The sequence below is a fragment of the Rhinoraja longicauda genome, chromosome 4, assembly GCF_053455715.1.
Source record: "Rhinoraja longicauda isolate Sanriku21f chromosome 4, sRhiLon1.1, whole genome shotgun sequence".
Classification (NCBI taxonomy): Eukaryota; Metazoa; Chordata; class Chondrichthyes; order Rajiformes; family Arhynchobatidae; genus Rhinoraja; species Rhinoraja longicauda.
The window spans coordinates 78,096,667-78,119,207 of NC_135956.1; the positions used below are offsets into that span (position 1 = coordinate 78,096,667).

At 38.6% G+C, this 22,541-nt stretch overlaps 1 protein-coding gene across 1 annotated transcript in view; it reads right to left on the minus strand.

Moving 5' to 3' along the window:
- eya1 (EYA transcriptional coactivator and phosphatase 1) overlaps positions 1-22,541 on the minus strand; it is a 130,119-nt gene that overhangs the window by 94,181 nt on the left and 13,397 nt on the right. Inside the window, exons 4-7 of the mRNA XM_078398712.1 lie at positions 17,531-17,602; positions 14,163-14,226; positions 13,511-13,656; positions 13,179-13,301 (exon numbers count right to left, since the gene is read on the minus strand). Of these exons, the coding sequence (XP_078254838.1) occupies positions 13,179-13,301; positions 13,511-13,656; positions 14,163-14,226; positions 17,531-17,602 (405 nt within the window). The remainder of the gene's footprint in view (positions 1-13,178; positions 13,302-13,510; positions 13,657-14,162; positions 14,227-17,530; positions 17,603-22,541) is intronic.

Here is a 22,541-nt window from a genome sequence, read left to right on the forward strand (position 1 = left end):
TGTCCAAAGAACATAAACAACATGACAACTATACAGAACATTCCAGGCTTCTCATTATACAAGGTTAATAAACATGTAAGGTGGGGGAAATAATGATTTTTTTTTTTGAAATCTAATATGTCATACATAGGAAATCTCTCATGTATGACATGAAAGCTTGTACAAGCCAGTCAAAAATTGATAGAATTCCTGTTTAAATTTACAGGAAAATCACATACCCGTGCAAAAGTTTTTTCCACCCTTATTGCAATTTTCCAACAATTAATTTATTGTTCTGCTATATTATTGAACTAAGTCATATGAAAAAATCTACAGTGCGAACCAATTTAAGGCAGGACATGTTTTTTTTTGTGGTTATAATGAAGAGAAATGCTGTTTCTTACGTGTGGCGTGATAACAATTTAGCAAATTAAATCCACTGAGCTAAACTGTGCTCAGTTCACAGCACCAGCTGGACTCACCCTCACATCCTCCCCATTCACATTATAATCTGGTATGGATCCATGGGTTCAAATGACCTAGACCTCTTGTTCATCCCAGGAGGTTTTGAATAGGAATGGGCAGAGTGATTCCTGACAAAAATCCGTGAGGCTTCGACAGAGTTTTCAAATGCCTCTAAGGTACAGGGACATTTAAACTAGACACAAAATTTAGGACAAAGTGATTAAAAATTTAGGACAAAGTAAAATTGATTAAAATCACACAGAAGCGCAAATAATTAAAGGAATAATATACTGGAAAAAAATATTTGAATCACTTTTTTTGGCTCTAGATCAAGAATCTCCATTCAATTCAATGGGGATTTCTATCCTACACCTTGTCTGGCTGGTATAGGGTCACAAAAAGCCGATTTCCCAATGTAAGGCTGGTGAATCTGCACAATTTGATTCCACGTCTCAACTCTTCCTGTATCCCAAAAAATAGAGTGACGCATGTCTGCAAGGCCATGCAAGTTCAGAATTTAGTTACATGGGAATGCGTGAACCTAATGGTTCCAAAGCTGATATGGCTCAAAAGTTGGGAAAAGAAAACCAAAACCAGTGGAAAAACAGAGCAAAATACAAAACGTAACAGCATGAATCTAAATTTTCCAGGATTTACATTAATTATCCAACAAAATATCATTTATTTGAAAAATCATTGAATCACAGAAGGCGGCCTTGAACATGTGACTTTAAAGGGTCTCAAATTTGCACAAGATGTACCACCATTGCAATAGAGTGAAATCTTGGCTTAAACTGATTTCTACCAGTAAAACACCCCAAAGGCTCTCGGACGGTGTAACTGGGAGCTGGAGATGTCAGGTGTGAGGAGCATGGGCCGGTAAGACGGTGAACTAGGGTAATGCTTCCAGCACCTTAAAGGTAGGCTGCAGGAGGTGCCATGGAGACAAAGATGGCCGGGCGATGTTGGTTCGCAGGAACTTCCAGCACAGTGCGCATGGGCCATTAGGACTTTGGACTTTGAATAATGGCGCCAAAAATGGCAGCACCCACATATGTAATATATGCAGAAAGAATTTCACTGTGCAGTTGCATATGTGACAAATAAAGCACTATTAAATTATTGAACAAATTAAGAGGCCACTTTGATTTCCTGTAAATGTATCCTACAAGATCTCAGAGAATTTTACCCAGTTCATTAAAATTAAGCATTGAAACATAAATTACATTAAACCAAACCGACTTAAGTTCCTATTCTTAAATGTATTGTTTTGAATTTGTGAGATTATGTCAAAAAACTTCCATATTAAAGTAATGCTTAAATTTAGCCAGATACAGTTACCACTGTGACATGTCAATAAATTTCACACCTGTTCCTATCTGTGCTATTCATTTACAAGCTGCAAGTTCAAAAGTAAAAGTAATAAACACAATTATAAGTCAAGTTCAACTATTAGTACATTATATTTAAACTAATCAATAGTTCAAGAGCCATTACACAGAGATAAGAGTTTGAATGTCAAAATTGCCAGATCACGTAATAATTGTCTACACTGGAATTAACATCCATATGGGAAACTTCAAACTTCAGACACACAAGGGTAAACATTAAAATCTAATGTTCTTGTTTTTTTGGCAGCTGTGTCACAAATCTCACAATGTGGTCATTCAACTTGCATTTCAACAATGCTGCCGGCTATCTAGAAGAAGAAAGTTGTGTCTCATACTCCTGGATAATGGGAGTGTAATTTCTTTTAAATCCTTTGTAGTAATCTGCATCAAATGACAATCCTGAAATACGTGGATCTCTGAAGAAAGTGGCTAACTGGCTAGCTCTGCAGAATTTTGGGGCTCTTGAGACACAAATTGATCATAAAGTCAGAGATCTACAGATTGGAGCAGGCTGTTCAGCTCATCTATGCCAACAATCATGCCTGACAATACTAATCCACTTACCTGCATTAATTCCACATGCTTTGCTCATTCAAGTAGCTGTTCTGCAAATATGCTTACAACATTGGCCAAGGAATTCATCCTCGGACAATGTTTGGACTTACTATTTCATTTCTGAAATCTACATCTATTGGAGTTGATGAAAACAAATTTGAAAAGTTGAGTACACAAATGCTATTATTCCGGCACATTTAATACTAATTAGCTAGGATTGAATCCAAGCCAATGATAAGTTACAATTTCTTGTGTTCTTTTGGTGCATACCACCTGATACTAGTTTCTTTAATGAAACTCTCCAAAACAATGACAATTCCTAGAGTTTAAAATGTTTCTTTTGGAAATAGAGATCATTGAGGAAGTCCTGTAGGAACTTGATTGGAAAGATTTTATCGTGGGTTAGTACATTTAAAACTAATGTGCAACTCCTCCATGAGCTGACTGGTGAACTCTTACTGTCTCGTCTTACCTTTGTAAAACATACTTCCACTTTCATGAGGTAAATCACCAGCATTTAAAGCTAAGTCAAATGAAACACAATATTTGAGTATCAAAAGGAAAACCAACATTTGTCATTAGCTAATTTTGCTTCTTCCAGTTGACAAATTGCCCAAATATATCCACAACTAGCAATGATGAAAAGATAACTAATATTTACCATGCATTAGTCTGTTGATATTTCTTTATTCGTGTTCTGCCTGCCTCCTGAAATTCTTGGGGTTCAATTTTGACTCCTTTAGCAGGTCCCCTTCCTAGTTTCAACATCCTTAGTTTCTGTGGGTCTTTTTGCATTGCTTTAGAGTGCCTGCTTTTCAGCTCTTAGAAAGCTTTGCAGTCTCAGCTTTTTTCCCCAAGAAAGGTGATCACTAGTACCTTATTGAAGGTGATCCACAAGAAGACTATGGGGAAACTCAGAAGCTCTGTGGGCTGAACATTGGTTAGCATCTAGCTTACATTCCTTCTCTTCCTCGTATCACATTTGGTCAAATAAACTTTTTTTATTACTTCTACAGTTGAGGGCGGCTGCTTTTGCCACAAGAAAACCGTGGAAGAAATCAACATTTGATCAGATATATAAGAACTTGTACCTAAAATGGGCAGGTAAGGATGAGCTGCTCCTTCGTTCCCAATGGTACCTCAGCTTCAAAATATCAGCTACCACATCATTCCTATACCAGACTATATCTTTGTAATCTCCAAGGGGACCTGAGATAACATGTTTGGTCATTTTACAAGAGCTTCTGAAAGTTGCTCTCTAACCCAAAAGAGCAGTCAAGGAAGTTCCAAGAACCCATGGTGACCAAGATGACCTAGCCTATTAACACATATCCATGTTCTAAATGTAAATAACATTTTCCCTGCCAGAAATGTTCCTATCACTCTTTCAAATGCTTGCAGCAAATTTACACTCATTGCACATGCTTGCAACTTATTCCAGAGAACATTGACATAGGAGAGAGTTACTTTCACGTTTTTTCCCTCTTCCATTAGGCAAAAGATACAAAAACTTGAAAATACAGCCAGCAGACTTGAGAATAGCTTCTTCCCTTCCATAATTAGACTACTGAATGATCCTCCCATATGCTAGGGTGTAGCCCTGATCTTCCAACCTCCTCATTGCAACATTGGTCTTTTTGTCTGGAACTGTAATGCTACAATACTGGAAAACACTATTCTGCACTCTGGTATTTTTCTCTTTGCACTATTTGTTGTACTTATATATATATATATATATATATATATAACTTTTTTTGCTTGCATGCTATCCAATTAAATCAGATAATGCTGTACGTGATTACATTCAAGCCATATATATATATATATGGCTTGAATGTAATCACGTACAGCATTATCTGATTTAATTGGATAGCATGCAAGCAAAAAAAGTTTTTCAGTGTATTTTTGAAAATAAGGCAATAATAAACTAATATTACTAGCAGAACAAAGAGGAACAGGCCCCATCAGCCCACAATGACTCTGCCGAACATGATATGAAGTTCAACTAATCTCTGCCTGCATGTGATCCATATCCATGTGCCTATCTGAAAGTCTCTTAAATGTCACTGGTGTATTTCCATCCACCACCATCCCTGGCAGCACATTCCAGGCACCCACAACTTTGTGTAAAAAGATAAAAACTTGCCCTGAAAATCTCCTTTAAACTTTCCCTCTTCCCCTTTAGGCTAAGCTGCTTATTATTTCATGTTTCCACTATGGGGAAAAATGTTTTGACTATGCGCCCTATATATACCTCCCAAATTTTATATACTTCTGGCAGGTCACGCCTTAACCTCCGAAGCTCCAGAGGAAACAGTCTAAGTTTGTTCAACCTTTCTTTATGGCTAACACTATCTAATTAAGGAACGATCCTAGGAAAGTTCTTTTGCACCCTCTCCAAAGTCTCCACGTCCCTCTTCAAAAAGAGTGACCAGAACTGCACACAATACTCCAAAAGCTCAAAAACCCGAGATCCCTTTGTACATCAATGCTGTTAAAAGTCTAGCCATTAACTGTATACTTTGCCCTTACATTCTCCTCAAATCCTTTACATTGACTTTAAATCCTCACGTCAATTTCCCCAAAGGGCAACATCTCATATTTAGTCAGATTAAACCCCATTTGCCACTTCTCCACCCATATCTTTAACTGATTAACATCCCACTGCCTCATTTCAGCTTCCTCCACAGTTGGAAGATCCACCAGAGGTCACAGCACAGCTCCCTTCAGAACCTCACCAGTCACCAACCCCTGCTAAAATAACATCCTTCCACCACCACTGATTCTATACTACTGTCATCATAGTTTCTATGCATGTTAATCTTCTGAATAAATCTAGCATGAGTGACTTTATCAAATGCCTTATTAAAATGTATGCTTACTGCATCCATTAGCCCTACCTTCATCACTTTTGTCATCTCCTCACAAAACTCAATCAAGTTAGTAAGATATAACCTGCCACATACAAAGCAGTGCTAACTGCACCCAATTATCCCAAACTCTTCCAAATGCAAGTAAATACTGTACCAAAGAATCCTCTCCAATAGTTTCCTTATCACTGACTCGAGATTCACCGCCCTATAATTTCCAGGATAATCGCTACTTCCCTTCTCAAACAAAGGAAAGACATTGGCTACTCTCCAGTTCACCAGGATCTCGCCAGCAGCTAGAAAGGATACAAAGATTTTCGTCAAAGCCTCTGCAATTTCCTCTCTTGCCTCTCAATAATCAGCGATAGATCCCATCAGGCCCCGGGGATGTATCTATGTAATGGCTTTCAAGAGACCACCTTGTTCATGATTTCTAACTGCATTTTAACATACACCATACTAATCTCATCATCCTCCATGTCCTTCTCCTTGGCAAATACAGATACAAAGTATTCTTTTCCTATCTTGTCTACATCCTCCGACTCCAAGCATAAATTCCTTCCTCTCTCGAGTGATTTAACTTCTTCCCAGTTACCCTCTTGTTTTTAATCTATATTATAAAGCCTTGGGATTTTCTTAAATATCACTTGCCAATAACATTTCATGGCCTCATTGTGCCCTTCTAGTCGAGTGCTCGAGTTCTTTGCTGCCTGTTTTATATTCCTTAAAGGCCCTGTCTAATTTCCTATTCCTTACTTACACTTTTCTTTCCTTTGTGACCAAATTTACAACCATTTTGGTCATCCACGTTTCCCCTTACCTTGCCATCCTTATCCCACCTACCTACTGGAACATGCCATCCTGAACTCTCATCAGCTGGCCTTTAAACAACTCCCACATGTCTGATGTGAACTTGCTCAATCACAGCTGCTCACATTTTACTTACTCTAGCTCCGACCTAATAAAGTTGGAATTGGCATTTTCCCAATTTAGTAACTTCCCCAAAGGTCCAGGCGTATCCTTATTCATCATCATCTTAAAAGTTCTGGAGTTGTGATCACTGTTCTCAAAATGCTCTCCCATTGAAACAGCAGTCACCTGCCAGGTTCTTTTCCCAATACAAGATCCTTTTGGTCTCTCCTCACGTTGGCTTATTCACATACCGTGTCATGAAACCGTCTTGGATGCCCTCAACACATTGCACTCCATCCAAGCCTTTTGCACTTTGGAAACCTTCCAGCCAATATCAGGGAAATTAATGTCCCCCAACACAACGACCCCATTGTTTTTACATCTTTCTGTAAGTCTCTACACATCTGTTCCTTCATCGTCCACCAGCTAAAGGGATAACTTTAGTATAATTCCATTAGAGTGATTGTACCTTTTTCATTTTTGAGCTCTGCCCATATTGCCACAGTGGATGAACCCACCAGTACATCCTTCAGAGACAAATATCTCCTAATTTTTTATAACATGGCATTAGGTTAAAAGTAAAGGAAGAGAGGAAAGTAGAAGAGAGTTGTATTCTCCCACTATTGCCATGATTAGTAGCCTTAGAAAAATGTTAAAGCTTTCATTGAAGCACAGCTTTAAAAACTTCAAAAGCTCGTGAACTAACTAAATTGGTCAAATTTATAGCCAAAATTGAATCTTAGGTAACATTTGTTTAAAACCATTTGAAAATTAAGTAGTTTTGGCTCAACCCTTCAAGATTTTGCTCCAATGAACAGTGATGTACCCCACTTCTTTCACAGAAATATGATGTTTCACCTTCACTTTAGAATTCACACATCATATGCTGTATAAATGCAGTTATGTAAAGATTATTAATTCCATTAAGTGCCCGGTTAGGAATTGGTTTGATTGAGATAGTGTTCAGTTTACATTGAGATGATTAATTATCCTCAAATAGTTTATACTCTGGCATTGGGAATTGTCTGCTGGACAATAAAAGGCCGTCAGGAAGTGATGACTCAATAAGGAATCAGGCCTTATGTTATCTCACGATTTCATTCATTGCTGCCCGACTGTATAGTCACAAAATCTTCTTGTACTAACCCATCAAAACCAAAATGCTCCAATTTTTTAATTTCCAATCACTACAGAATTCAACAAATGCCAGGTGGGGCATCTATAAATCGGTGTTAACACCTCTGGAGTAGGAAGGGGGAAAATCAGTTATGGTTCCCTTTCCAAATCGTTGCCCAGTGATTACCGCTGGAATATGCTCATGTGGACGTCAGTCTCACCTGTGATGGTCCCATGGTCAAAGCCTGCGGGCTCTCACCCTCTAGGCTCATGCATGAAGAATGGCCACGTGGGTGAGATACTGAAGGTCTGCTGGTGCCCAAGGAACTCTACCCAACCACGGTCAGCACCTTCAGGAGATGAGGGGAGAAAAGATAATTTTTTTTTAAACAAAAGCTCCCCAAAACGTCCAGTGGATTAATGAGCTAGATGGTATAGTTTTGAAACATTTTTCTCTCATTTTTTGTTCCCCCCCCACTGATTTTCTAAAACCTCCCCCTCCCAAATAAGGAATAAAAGCTATTGTAATCTTTCTTTGAATTACTTGGTATATTCTGATAAGGATTTGATAATCATCTTAAAAAAACAGGAGTTCGTTTTCCACTGGGAAGAAAAATAAAACAACCATATAGGAATGAGCTCACATTGCCAAACTTAATTCAGGATTTAGTAGGTAAAATATTTGGCAGAGTATGCATTCAATGTGGATTCTGCTTCATTAGTTACATTACTGAAGCAATTTGTTACTGATGGGAGAAGGCTACAACAGAGTTCAGACTAAACACCTGGTCTCTGATACACCACACACATTTAGTTTATTCAGCTGAGTTTTGAACTGCTGGCTATATATTTTATTTTCTTCCATGGGAAATAGAAAAAAAAAAGGCAGGGGATTTGGATTTTTAAACTTTGCAACTGCCAAGAAAACAAGCTTTAATAAATTACATAAAATTTCAAATTCAATTACTCTCAGCTCGTTGTTCATAAATTTATACACACGGTTATGGTTGAAAAATATCCTGCAGTATTGTGTAGAGGTAGATTATAACCATTTTCATAGTATATATTTTGCTTTCGAAAATATGAACTTGTCAATCTAACTTGCTGAATAAGACAACACAATTTCAAGGAGGATAGTTACAGAAATTCATGCTTTTTTTCTGCCAGTGTAGCAGGATTAATATTATCAGCTATTAATTGAACAATCCAACCACAAGATGTGTAATCTTACTAATCTAATTTTACTGCGAAAAAGTACAATACTTTATACGTTCCTGCTTAAAGAATAACAAGCCTTCAGTGCCGGAGACCCAGTCCGATCCTGACCTCGGGTGTTGTCTGTGTGGAGTTTGCACAGTCTCTCAGTAACTGCATGCTTTTCCTTCTGGTGCTCTGGATTCCTCCCACATCCCCAAGACTTGCGGGCTTGTAGGTTAATTGGCCTCTGTAAAATCGTCCCGAATGCGTAGGGAACGGATAAGAAAGTGGGATAACAGATAGTCGCGGTTGATGGTGAACATGGACTCAGTGGGCCAGAGGGCTTTTTCCAAGCTGTATCAGTAAACCATTCCGCTAGTTTTTAAAAAGTGGGAAAATCCACTGTGACACATAATTTGCAGACCTTTTCAGGCAAGAGAAGCAAAACATCCAAAACTAAGAGGCGAAGAGTGAGTTTTACATTAAAACTCTGAGCATCCCACGTTAACCTATTTCAATCGATTCTAACACGTAGCAGGACTGCCCTTTACGTTCTCTGTTAAATGACTAAAAGCAGAAAAGCCACATTGGTTGAGCATCTGATGACCATTACTGAATCTAGACAACAACATACGATTGGAAAAAGTCACACACCAAAGCACCTCGGACAAGCAAATGTCCACCAGCCCTGCTTCTTAATGACCTGACCTTTCATAAGATCATAAGTGATTGGAGCAGAATTAGGCCATTCGACCCAGCAAGTCTACTCTGCCATTCAATTATGGCTGATCTATCTCTCCCTCCTAACCCCACTCTCCTGCCTTCTCCCCATCAAGAATCTATCTGTCTATCTCTGCTTTAAATATATCCACTGATTTGACCTCCACAGCCTTCTGAGGCAAAGAATTCCACAGATTCACCACAGAGGGTGATTCACCACCCTCTGACCCTTCATCTACAATCTCCATAAGGACATGGAGAATTTCAACCGGATGACCAAATAAACACAAGTACTATTATCGATATTTGTCATCTTGAATAATTGAGTAGGAAAAGATTTAAATTTAAAAAAAAGAAATCAGCATATTAAGGATGTTATCCAAAATTTGGAGAGATTAAATATGCACAGCAAAATTTAACCCTCTGAGGAACCCAAGAAAATAAACAGAAGCGAGCTTCTGCTGGATATGCAGGGGCTCCAGATTATACAGGCATACAATAATAATGTCATGATAAAGTAACCAATAATTCAACCACTAAATGCACCATAAGTTTTTTGTCCCCACAAAATAACAAGATTACAGCATCCCTGGCACAAACTTGTCAGAAATCACCGTGCAAATGCAAATCAAGAGTTTTGTCATCACCAGTGCCTAATATGCACCTGTGCAAGGCAGTTAATACCAAAATCTCTTTAGTTTTGTCTGACTCCGATTAATTTAATAAATCTCTGTTGATTGTACACCCAGATTTTGTGGAGAAAAACAAAAAATAAAATCAACATTTCCTCTACGAATACAGACCACACTCAGAACAACTGTCAACGATTTTGGATTTCCACAGAGGATGAATATTCAAAAAATAGTCAGTAGTTCACCTACTGTGCCAAACGCAGTGATTTTCCCTAACTTACAACAGGGGAAATCTGCATGAAGATCAACCTGGGAGTGCTTTTCTATTCATTTCAATGGAGGGAAAGAGCTGCAAAGGACTTTGGAAAGTGCCAGTTAATTTTACCTTTAAACATTGAGCATTTTGGAAATGTTCAATTCTTTTGAGTTTTTGCTGATTTCTGAATATCACAAACATTCAGAATGTTTGAAAACTTGCAGTTCTGGACAAGCTGGGGACATGCCATAACCAAGTTGTCAAAATGTATTTTACCTTTCTGGTGGGTGGGCTTGTTCTGATTCCCCTGCAAGTTCTCAATACATTCCGTGGGCCCTTTTGATACATTGGGTTTTGCCGCAAGGGGTTCAGCTGACTCTCTGATACAACTACTAGTTCCAGTATTGTCCCAGATCAATTCAAAAGTAATTTGGAAATCAGGAGAGAATGAGTCATCTTACCTCAGAGGGTAAATTCTGCCTCTAAATGTTCTGTAACCGTTGCAGTCACGGTTAAAAATATCTCACTAATTTCTTTACACAATTCAGTCATTGTGGTTATAATCTAACTATGACCTGAAGCAGATTAAAACAACTTGCTTCTTTCTTTTATTCCTTATCATTTCAATCCACAAAGCAATTATCATGTTCTTATTAGATCCAGATGTTATTATTTCCCTTCCCATCATATCATTGTTTTTAAAAAAAGCAATACCTCCTCATGGTCTATTTTCTCTTTCTTTATTTACTATTTTCTCTTTCTTTATCTACCATGCGGTAGATTTTTTTAGGCTCGTTTTCAAATCTGTTTTTTATGTTTTCTGTGTGCACCAGAAACGAGATGCCCAAGGCTCTTCTGAAATTGGGCCTCATCTTCATTAGCATAAGTCTGCTGAACTGCGGATGCCCAGTCAGGCAACCAGAGACTGTTTTCTGCTTTCCACCACAACAATTTGTGTCTTCTTCATCATTGGGTATTGCCTTCGGGTAGGTCCTTGGAGGTTGCAAGAGGAACGAGAGGCAGATGACATAGGTAGGCTACGGACTACAGAACTACTGTGGAGCCAAAAGCATACTTGGCTACAGATTTTGACTGAATCCGTAGAATCTGGCTTTTTGTTGGCAGTTTTATTAGCGACCGAAGGTTAGACAGCAGCAAGAGCTTGGAAAACAATAGCATTAGCACCCCTTAATGCAAACACAGATCTGGGAGGGAATTCTATTAATGTTTGCAAAAGCTGAACAGCCACTCTGAGCAGATGATAGGAAAGGCCAAACACAACTCAAGCTAAAATAACATTGGCTGCAACTCAGCAATTCTCTGTGTAGAATCAAATCAACTGTTATTCTTTTACACTAAAAAGCAAGTGTAGGGGTTCAATGTTTTCTTCCCTGCCTTGCCTTTTGCTCCATATTTTTTCTTTGTCACGATTCTACATTACTTGTATCATAATATTTTTACTTCCATTGATGAATTGTAGTCTATTCTTATTACCTTTAGCATTCGTCTTTTTTTGCCTTGACCTTTGTCGGTAGTCTGTTCTCTACTGGCATTCATAGGCATAACCCTTCCTCATTTTATTCTAATTCTGAACTTCATTCAACACGTGGCTCAATTTACTGCTGAGTTTTTTGACCTGAGATTTACATCCCCACCACACCAGTTAAAGCTATTCCATTCCTGTGATTAACTTGGCTACCTGTATATTGATGCTACTTTGGCCATCTTTTTCTCCAGCATTCCTTGTGCTTGAACTTATCACAGCGACCCCAGGCTACAAGCCTCTCTTTTCTAATTAGGCCCATTTTTTCCCATTGTGGCAAAATTGTGACATCAATTCAAACAGTTTTAATATTTTAGGCATGTTTCTAGGTACAGAATTGCACAAATTGGAAGTCAACTTCAGGGCGGGGGAAAGAGATAGGTAATTGCAAGTTGCAATTAAGGAAGGCCAGTTACCACCATGGCAGCTGGAGAGATGTGCATGTATTTTCTAACATTGAAATTTCTTGGCCAAGAGTATTGAATCTAACATTCCATAAATCACAAGACCTCTACAAAGTGGGGGAGGGTGGAGAAGGTTGTGATATAAAGCCAGAAACTAGCAGACACCAAAATGATTCCTGTCTGGAAATGTATCCCCATTTGATAATTGCAATGTACAGTAGTGGTTGTATTTTAGTAAATTTTTAGTAAATTTTACTTCTGAATCAATTTCAATGGAGTAATAGAATGAAGTTTTAGATGATCTTCTGGAGAATACAGCCCCCACACTTACAGTTCCCTAACCCTGTACTGCCCATTTCTATCTCCTTCCCAAAATATTTTTCCCCAAGATTCCAGCATCTGCAGTCTCTTGTGCCTATATTTTACCCATTGATAGTTGTGTTGTTGGTTTATTTTGGAGATACAGATGGTAGGAAACCAAGGGAAGAGAGTAGAAAGAATCTTTAAATGCTCCTGTGTCTTTCAGCATGAGCAATAAGTGTTCTTGCACACCCAAAGAGAGCAGATGAGTCTACTCTGCCGATCTGAAGATGAAACCATAATTGGTATCCTTTTGATCAACCATCCAAAGGTGCTAGTTGATGGGAATTAAAATTGTTATCAAAGCCACAGTATGGTCTCACCACTGTGGTGAACCTAAATAACACTGGTTACTGCTTGCAACAGTTCCCTTTCAAAACTTAACGGGAAGATAGAAATTAAACAATTTTTTTTTTTTTAGACAGGATAATCACTCAATCGCATTTTGAAAAAAATTGAAAATGCTGTGAATTTATATTAAATTATTAATGAGTGAAATCCATAACAGAGCAAGGCTCCATACATTTGTTTTGAAGTATATGAATACTGAAAGTGACACCAAAGTAAAAGGTTTCCTAGCTTGGCCATGCTCTATGTTAATCCCATTTAGTCTCAAATGAAGTGATTTTGAACATTAAAATACCTCAAGACCTAAGTACAGGTACTATGTACACCAATACAACTGTAGGTGGCAAACATTGACTCTTTAAAGTTAGCATGCATTGGTTAAACAACACTGCACAATGAAATTGCTTAAATCACATGAGATGGCACAGACCTTGCATTTGGTAACTGTAAGGGGCTTGGCCTGGTTGAGGTGCACTAAAGCTTGAACCATAACTTAGAAATCCCGTTTGGCCAGGTGACTGCGTTTGAGTCAATCCACCTTCTGTCTTGATGCCTGCCCATAATGCACCTATATCGGTTAATGTCATCAGATCTGTAGATTCTCATTTAGATACATTAGAAACAGAAAGGTTATTTGATGCAAAACAACATCTAAGGTCAAACAAAATGTAACTTTTGCTGTTAGCTCTTGAGGTCATTCAGTGCAGTGACAGACAATAAAGAAAAAAATATATATTTTATTTAAACACCATATCTGCTTACCATAGGATGGGATTCCATAATGTTGACCTGGCTGGGGATAGGTTGCATAGGTTGCTGCTTGCTGCATTCCTGTGGCATATGGAGACTGCCCGTATGATGCCATGGTTTGTGAAGGTGGTGTTGGGAGAATGTGTGGATATGACCTGCTGTTTGTAACAAAGGAGGACTGCGTAAAGCTATAGTTAATTCTAACACTCAGGCTCAGATTAAATGTTAGAAAATACTTTTTTCCTGAAAAACAAGAAAAAGGAGCCACGACACAAAAAGCTGGAGTAAGTCAGCGGGACAGGCAGCGTCTCTGGAGAGAAGGAATGGGTGACGTCTCGGGTCGAGAAGAGGGTCGAGTCTGAAGGGTCTGAAGAAGGGTCACGACCCGAAAAGTCACCCATTCTTTCTCTCCAGAGATGCGGCCTGATCCACTGAGTTTACTTCAGCTTTTTGTGTCTATCTTCGCTTTAAACCAGCATCTAAAGTTCCTTCCTACGGATGAAAAAGGAGCAGATTGTACAAAACAGTAACTTTGGGTTCAAGACGTGCAAAATATTATTTGCCTTGTAACTAATGTTTAAAATGTGGTAAAAACACAAGCAGCAGGCAAAGGAATTTAATTGGCTTAAATGCTGCTTATTTTTAAGAATAAAAGAAAACCTACTTGGAAGGATAAATATGTGGAGAGAAATGATGAGTTTCCCTTGGGCTGAAGCCACCACCGATTCCTGAACAGAATGAAAATAAATAAGGAAATAATTACACGATAAATAATTGTACAGTTCCAGAATTGTATTTTTGACAGTGTTCAGTCATATTCTATCACCAGTTCATGCTTAAGTAATAATACAAATACAAAATTATTCATTTCTAATCATGCTCAACTAATTATTTTATTCTACTATTCCATCAATATATCTAATACATAAATGAACTCCTTTGCTTTATTTTCTCCAATTTCTCTTTTCCTTTTCTGAGAACAGATGGATGAGGTTGTTATTTGATGTTCCAGTACGAGTCACAATGGTTGTCTGTTGAGATCTTAATTTAATGACATTTTCATCTTCACGAGGAGTCCAACTACGTGGCAGCGTATCTGCCATCATACTCCTCGTCCAATATGCTTTTCCACCGAGTGGAGTTTATACCAAAGATCCTAGGGGAACAAGATGACCACTCCATTGAAATCACCTAAACTGAAGTATAATACGAAAAGGAGCGTAACGTCCGCCATTTTAGTAAGCTAAGACCTGCCGCCCATTATGCCTCTCAGTGTAATCAGTGTTTTGGGGGAACAGTATGTGTGATGATACCATTAAAATGCAGAATATATCTCATCTAACAACACACAGATTTTTGTTATTTTTCTTTTTAAATGTTTCTGCAAGTTTCTGCCTACTAAAATGACATACTACGGTTTTTTGGGTCAAGTGGTCTATCTTGCTCTGCTCTATTATCTTTGGTTTATACTGAGCAAATGATCATGTGTTACCATTCTGCATCAGAATTATTATTCTTAGATCCTCAGAATTTTTGTCTTTAGATTAACAAATTCATAAATTATTTTCCTCCCTTAGATTAACAGCACGAGACCCAACCGCAGTCTCACCATCTCCAGCAACAAACTCAGCACAGATGAAGTAAATAATATATTAATTTATAAGGGTCAATTCTATGATGCAAGAGGGCTCGACACCTGCAGTGAGTGCAACATGGAAGGGTTCATGTCTGTTACTCATGGTTTCTGGTCATTAAACTTAATGAAGGGTTATTGTTACCTCCAGCTTAGGTGTTAAAGTGCCAAGCAGGCTGCTGGCCATTATAGAACCTGCTTGGTTTACACTGAAACTGATGGAAATGAATATCAGATGGCGTTTCATAATGGGTGAGCAATCCCCTGGGTCAGTTACCTCCTCAGCAATACAGGTGAAATCACCCTCGTGGACAGATAAACATGAAATGTCTGCACACAATTTCCCACGATGTGCTCTTCCATGTGATGCACAGAAGAATAGAATCAGTCTTATAGCTTTACAGTTTGAATCCTTTGATGCAAATACCATTAAATTCAGGATACATACTGGATCAGTGAGAAATGCAACAATGTGCATATATCATTGGAAGGTTAACGACACAGGGGCAATTTGAAAGGAGCCTGAGGCATAACATTTAGGCCTGCAGTCGTTGTGAACAAGTTGTGTTCAATGTGAATTTCATTTCAAATCAAGGTGCCATGAAACAATAGAATCAGATACTGGGTGGACATCTTAACAACCGTATCCAGAGAATTGAACAATCTTCTACATCTATGCACTAAACACAATAATTGGTAACAATACTTAGTAGATAGACTGTGTGTCTAAAGCACTTTAAATAATATCATCAAAATAAGCAGTGGTCAAATTAGACTCATCTGTGGCCAGCAGTTCCAGAGAACTGCCAACAATATTGTTCTCACGAGTCAGTTTGCATTTTAAATCGAAGTATCTGCATATTACAGCAAGAAAGCTAGAGATGGGCTGGAGGTCAGATGTTAATGTATCACCCTCCTGCTTTGCTGTTCCACTGAGTCCGCAGGTGACACACAAACATACTGAATGAGGAACCAGATGCATTTTACATCTAGCCCCTTAGCTTCACACTGAGGAAGCTGGCTTAAGAAATGCAGGCCCATTGTTTTTGAATGCAGGCACCAGATTTGATTAAAAAGGTAAGTAGTTGGCCTAATAGTATTTTCTTACATATATACGTTTTTTTGTTTAAGTTAAGTTATTATGTATTTAATTATTTAAACCTCATAGATTTTAAATATCAATTGTTATATCTTTGAAAACGGTTAAAGGCGTTTGATAGCAATGAGTTATTAAACACCTTCAGGATGTTGAATAGATGGAGCCTCGGATCGATTGGCTGAGGCCTGGTTGCTACTCACATCACTCTGCTGAACAGCGGAGATCAATTGAAACCCCCAAGGCTGCAAAAGGCAAACATGACTACAGGAAAATGTGGCAGACCAGATCAGTCACATCCCACCCAATGACAGGAAGATATAAATAGAACCCCACTGGACTGCAGTGCAGATGAAACTTTTGATCAAATGAACCTGCCTTTAATTTGAATCAAGAAACTTGAATATGGCAAAAAAGACATGCTAAATACAAAAATGTTCCCTTCTCCAGTCAGCTAAAGCTATCCCAGGCTCCGCTCCTGCCAGACCCGAGTCCACATCTCTTTTATTTCCCCAAACTCCCTCTCGTCTTATCAATTAAACCCAGCTTTTACCTCCTTAACTTCATATCTATTCAACATCAACAAGACTTTCAAGTCTGAAGGGTTTTGACCCGAAATGTCACCCATTCCTTCTCTCCAGAGATGCTGTCTGTCCCGCTGAGTTACTCCAGCTTTTTGTGTCTATCTTCGAGCTGAGAGGGCTTGGTTTTCTCCGGGTGATCCGGTTTCCTCCCACACTCCAAAGGCGTACAGATTTGTAAGTTAATTGGCTTCTGTTAATTGCAAATTGGCCCCAATGTGTGTAGGATACTGCTCGTGTTGGCGATTGCTGATCGGCAGGGATTCAATGGGCTGAGGGGACCTGTTTCCATGCTGTGAAGTCTAACCCATCAGACATATGAAGGGGCATGTTTGATGGCACATTAGATGATTACATTAGGCACTCCCTTACATTGTATGTGATCCTTTGGAAAATAGTTATCCTGGCTTCCACAAATCCTGGCTGATACTTTTCTTTCCCAAATTAAGGCTCAATTGTAATATTCATATTGCTTAAGCAACCATTTTAATTGCTTACATTGTTCTCGAGCAGGGTGAAGGTTAGTCAATCCAGGTAAATAACAACATGAAGCTGGATTATTGATTTCACAAATGTCGCTTCATCACTTCAATAGCACTTCAATAGCAATGCGTGTGGAATTAGCTGGAGGGCTGGTTTGCTGGGATGAAATTTATAATCCGATATTTCATCTGCATGGGGCTTGCTTAAAACATGGAGAGCATAATATTTATCACCCTTACCTGAGAAATTGTCCAAAGTCTCTTCTGGTGTCGTCGTAGCAATGTCACAGGTGCTCATTGGTTCCGTTTTGACTGAAAAGCAATAAGCAAAAAAGAAAACATTTTGAGAAACTAAAATTAGGTCTGATATTAATAGGAAAATTGTGGTATTTAACATTCATTTAAAAGCAAAATATCAGGCTGCATTTCCCCAGATTACACATCCTGAAAATAATTTATAAAGAAATTTGAAATGGGAGGGCAAAAGAGTAAAGAGTGCCGTCAGAGAGAGGTGAACTGGAAGATGGGGTACTGTGGTTACTACTTGTTTCATCTATTCTTGCATTTAGAAAGTTTAAAAAGAAATTCAATACTTAATTGAAGTTTCTGCTTTACTGTATCAATTATTCTTCTGGTTCCCAAAGTTTAAATTATCAGACAATAATTTCCCATGCTACATTTCAAAATATTCTAAGTTTCAAAACGAGAACTACACTTTGTATTTAGAATCACACAGTGGCTCTCCTCAAGATCTATATGCACTAACATAGAGTTTGAATCTTAGGAAGAAGCTCTTTGACCAACCGTTGTGTGAAAAGTAGCCAGCTAACAAGTTCATTTGAGGAAGGAAATTAAAAAAGTAGAATCGCATGATTTTTCAAAGCTTCTAAAACCCGCAACTTGCAAGAATACTCATCCTGTCAGGACCTTTGTTAATGTGATAAACCTATACAGACCAAACCTACGGTTTTCCAAATAACACATGGACGGATACCTTGCCCTTAAGCCAAAACATCTCATACGGAATCTGGGAGTCAGTCCCCAACTCTACCACTGGGTCCTTGACTGTCTGTCCCATATGCCAGTCAGTGAGGATACACAACAAAATGTCCACCTCAATAATTCTCAACACCAGAGCCCTGCAAGAATGCATTCTCAGCCCCTTACTACAGTCCCCATACAGTCAGGACTGTGACCAGATTCTGCTCGAATTCCATCTACAGGTTTGCGGATGACACCACTACAGTGGGCTAGATCACGAATGACAAGATGGATGACAGGAAGGAAGTAGAGAACTTAATAACTTAGTGGTATCAAGACAACATCCTCTCCCTTAATGTCAGCAAGATGAAGGAGTCAGTTATTGACTTCGGGAAGCATGACGGAGTACATTGCGCAATCAGCATCAATGATGATGAAGTGGAAATGGTTGTGAGCTTCAAGTTTCTAGGAATAAATATCCCCAACAGTCTGTTCTGGCTCAACCACAGTTAAGTTATGGCCACTCCAACGCCTCTATTTCCTCAGGAGACAAAGAAAGTTTGGCATGTCTCCAACATCTTGTACCAATTTCTATGGATACACTGTGGAAAGCATACTATCCAGTTGCATCACAGTTGCAAACCTGCCTCTCCTAACCCCCCCCCCCCCAAAATGACTCCATCTGCATTTCACACCACCTTGGGAAACAGCCAATATAATCAAGGATCTTTATGAACCCCTGGTCATTCCCTCATCCCCCCTCACCCATTGGGAGAAGGTACAAAATCTTGAAAGCACGTACCAGATTCAGGAACAGCTTCTTCCCCTCTGTTAGCGGACTATTGAATGGTTCACCCATATGTTCGGGTGAAGTCCCGATCCTCTGACCTACCTCGCTGTGGACATTGGACCTCAACTCTATAACTACAATGCTACAATGCTGTAAAACTGTATTTTACGCTGTAGTAATTTTCTCTTTGCACTACCTATTATATTTGTGTGTGACTTGATTATACCGGTGAATAGTATTTTGCTGGATAACATGCAAGTAGAAGTTTTACACACTGCCTCAGTACACATGATAATAATAAACCAATACTTTTGTAGACAGGATAAACCCAAATTCATTTCTGATCTTTGCCAAGTTATTTGGTAGGCAGCAATTATTATATTACTGCTGGCTTTAACTTACCTACTATTGTTAAACAAAAGCTGCAGGGCTATGCAGAGAGTGACGAGGAGTGGAACTAACTGGAGATCTCTTATACAAGGCCAGTATGGACTGGAAGGACAAATGGCCTCCTTTGGTGATCTAACAATCCTATGATTCTGTTCCATGTTAATCTGTCAAGTTTCACATAGTGTCAGAAGGCTCCTGAAACTGTGCCCCGACACGTGTTATTGCCCCCAGACATGAACAAATCTTTTATAGCGAAATATCCAGAAGGTGCAAAGTAATGTTATAACATTCCTTTCTGTAAATCAAGGGAACGGATTGCTGAATATCCTTCCTATTATCAATTTTTCTGATAGTGATATTGGAACATAGTTTAGAAGATCATTTCTTTTCTTGCATCTGCTCCACCAAATAGCACATGAACTGACCTTGAATGATTCATTGAAGTGATCAATTAGAATACATCACCAAGCCAAGAACTTAAAGCTTATAAATCAATGACTATTTATTTTACCATTGACTATTTTAAATGTCACAATAAACTTAATAGCCCAACAGCTCTATAGTTCTTTCCCTTGGGAATTATTCTTAAGTGGCCATAAGAGCATCATTTACCCACTTCTCATTCCTTACATATATATTTTTTCTTAAATGCTGATTTTATTCTATCAGTTACTGTTATGTACTCATCTCAATTGTTATTGGTAGGAAATCAGGCCAAAAAAAAAGGATTTTGTGGATTTGATTAATAAGGAAAATTGATATTTTGTGTGCGAGATATTCTGTTGTTGAGTTTCATCTTTTTATTTTCATCAAGCAAAAGAAATAACTTAAATAAAATGGTTTCATACTCACAAGTTTAACAAAAATTCCTGCCAGTATGCACATATAGTTGCCTCAATTCCAAGATGCAAGATAGAATTATAAATTATTTACTCTTAAATGAAACTTAAGCAAGAGTATTTTCGAAATAGGTTGTATTTAATTGCTACTGAAAAAAAATAATCTTCATAACATCAAAAATCCAAGGAAAAATGTTTCATTGATCAACCAACTGTTGAAATAAATCTATTTTTATAGGTAATTCCAGACATAATTCTAATCTAGGAATGTAAAATAATTTAGAGCCTGATTACGTTACAACAACAACAAAAAATCACTACGTGCAGCCAACATGACTTCTTGCCAAAATTAGATTTTTAATCAGTTGTCATGAAAGGTTAAAATACCATCTTAAAATCACACCCAAAGAGCACACAAGAGAACAAATCGAAGAATTATGTGAATCTGTGGTCCTGTACCAGAGCCAGACAGCCCTGCAGTGATATGGATACTAGTACCTTACAACCAATCTGCTTGACTGAACATAGTATTGTCACGTTAAGGGCGATAGTCAATAAGAAGTTTGAGCAATGAGCTGCTCTTGACCGGAGTTTAAGGGTTGATAGGCAAGAGATATGTTTATTAGCATAGAATTGGCGATGTGAGATTTTTCCCCCCTTTTTCATGATGGAATTCTCTGAATTCATAAATCCAGAAACAGAAACTTGGCTATTTAGGGAAATTAAGACTAGGATTCAAAATGTCGACGCTGTCTTTGATAATTCAGAGCTTTGTTTTTGGAAAAAGATATTTAATTGTTTCATCCAGGAATAGAAATTACATTCATGGAAAGATGGACATATTTACATGTGGGGTGAGGGAGTTGGTTTATAGAGGAGATGGGATATCTAAAAGTCTGATGGATGGTTGCAAGTATATCATTTCCTTGAAGGCACTCAACTGATAATAGGAGAAAATTGGAAAAGGGAGAGAAGAAAGCTTGAAGAAAGGAGGGGCAGAACAAAACCAGACTGATGATAGGTGGATACAAGCGAGGACAGTTTTTGAATAGGCAAATGGTTAGACAAAGGCCAGAGATAAAATGACAGAAGATGTGAAGATGCGGAACGGTCAACACTTACACTTGGTCCACCAAGGCCTGCTGGATCTCCCAGTTGACAACCATTTAAACTCCTCTTACCAGTCCCATACTGACCTTTCTGTCCTGGGCAGCCTCCACCACCAGAGTGAGACTACACACAAACTAGGGGAAACAGCAGCTCATATTCTCCTTGGGTAGTTTGCACTCTAATAGTATGTTCACTGAATTCTCCCATTTTAGGTAATGACATAACCCTCTCCCTTCTCCCCTGTGCACCTCCTGGACTTCTACCAAATTTTCCTCTTCTCTTCCACCAACATTCCAGCCTCTAGCTTCATGATTCACAACTCTTCAATCCTTTTGTCTCACACCTGTCTTTTCATCTCTGGCCTTTTTCAAACCATCTGCCAATTAAAAAACACCACACTTGTATCAACCCATCACCTGCCAGGTTTTGACTTGCCCCCTCTCTGCCAGCTTTCTTTCCCCCCCCCCCCACACCCCACTTACCCCCACAATCAATTTGAAGGGTCCCAACCCGAAACGTCACCTATCCATGTACTTCAGAAATGCTGCGACCCCTTGAGTTACTTCAGCATTTTGTTTTCTCATTAATATTTATCAACAAAACTATGTTTCAAGAAGTGTAAAGCTCAGAGTTTTCCACTTGCTTGTTATTATTAAAATATAGACAATGCAAATTAAATATTAAAACTGATTTTGTATATTCGTACATATGCATTCAGGTAACATATTTTCAGTCAGGGAGTTGTAAATCTGTGGAATTCAGATCTGTGGAATTCCAACCATCTGCCAATTCTCTGAATGCATTCAAGAGAGAGCTAGATAGAGCTCTTAAGGATAGCAGAGTCGGGGGTATGGGGAGAAAGCAGGAACGGGGTACTGATTGAGAATGATCAGCCATTATCACATTGAATGGTGGTGTTGGCTCGAAGGGCCTAATGGCCTACTCCTGCACCTATTGTCTATTGTCATATACAATGTGTACAATATGCAAATGTTTTCTCAATAAACCTGAAAGTTTATTGAGCTGAAGCAAACATCAGAAAATCATGCGTGGGAAGGAACTGCAAATGCTAGTTTACACCAAAGATAGACAGATAATAGCGGAGTAACTCAGTGGGACAGGCAGCATCTCTGGAGAGAAA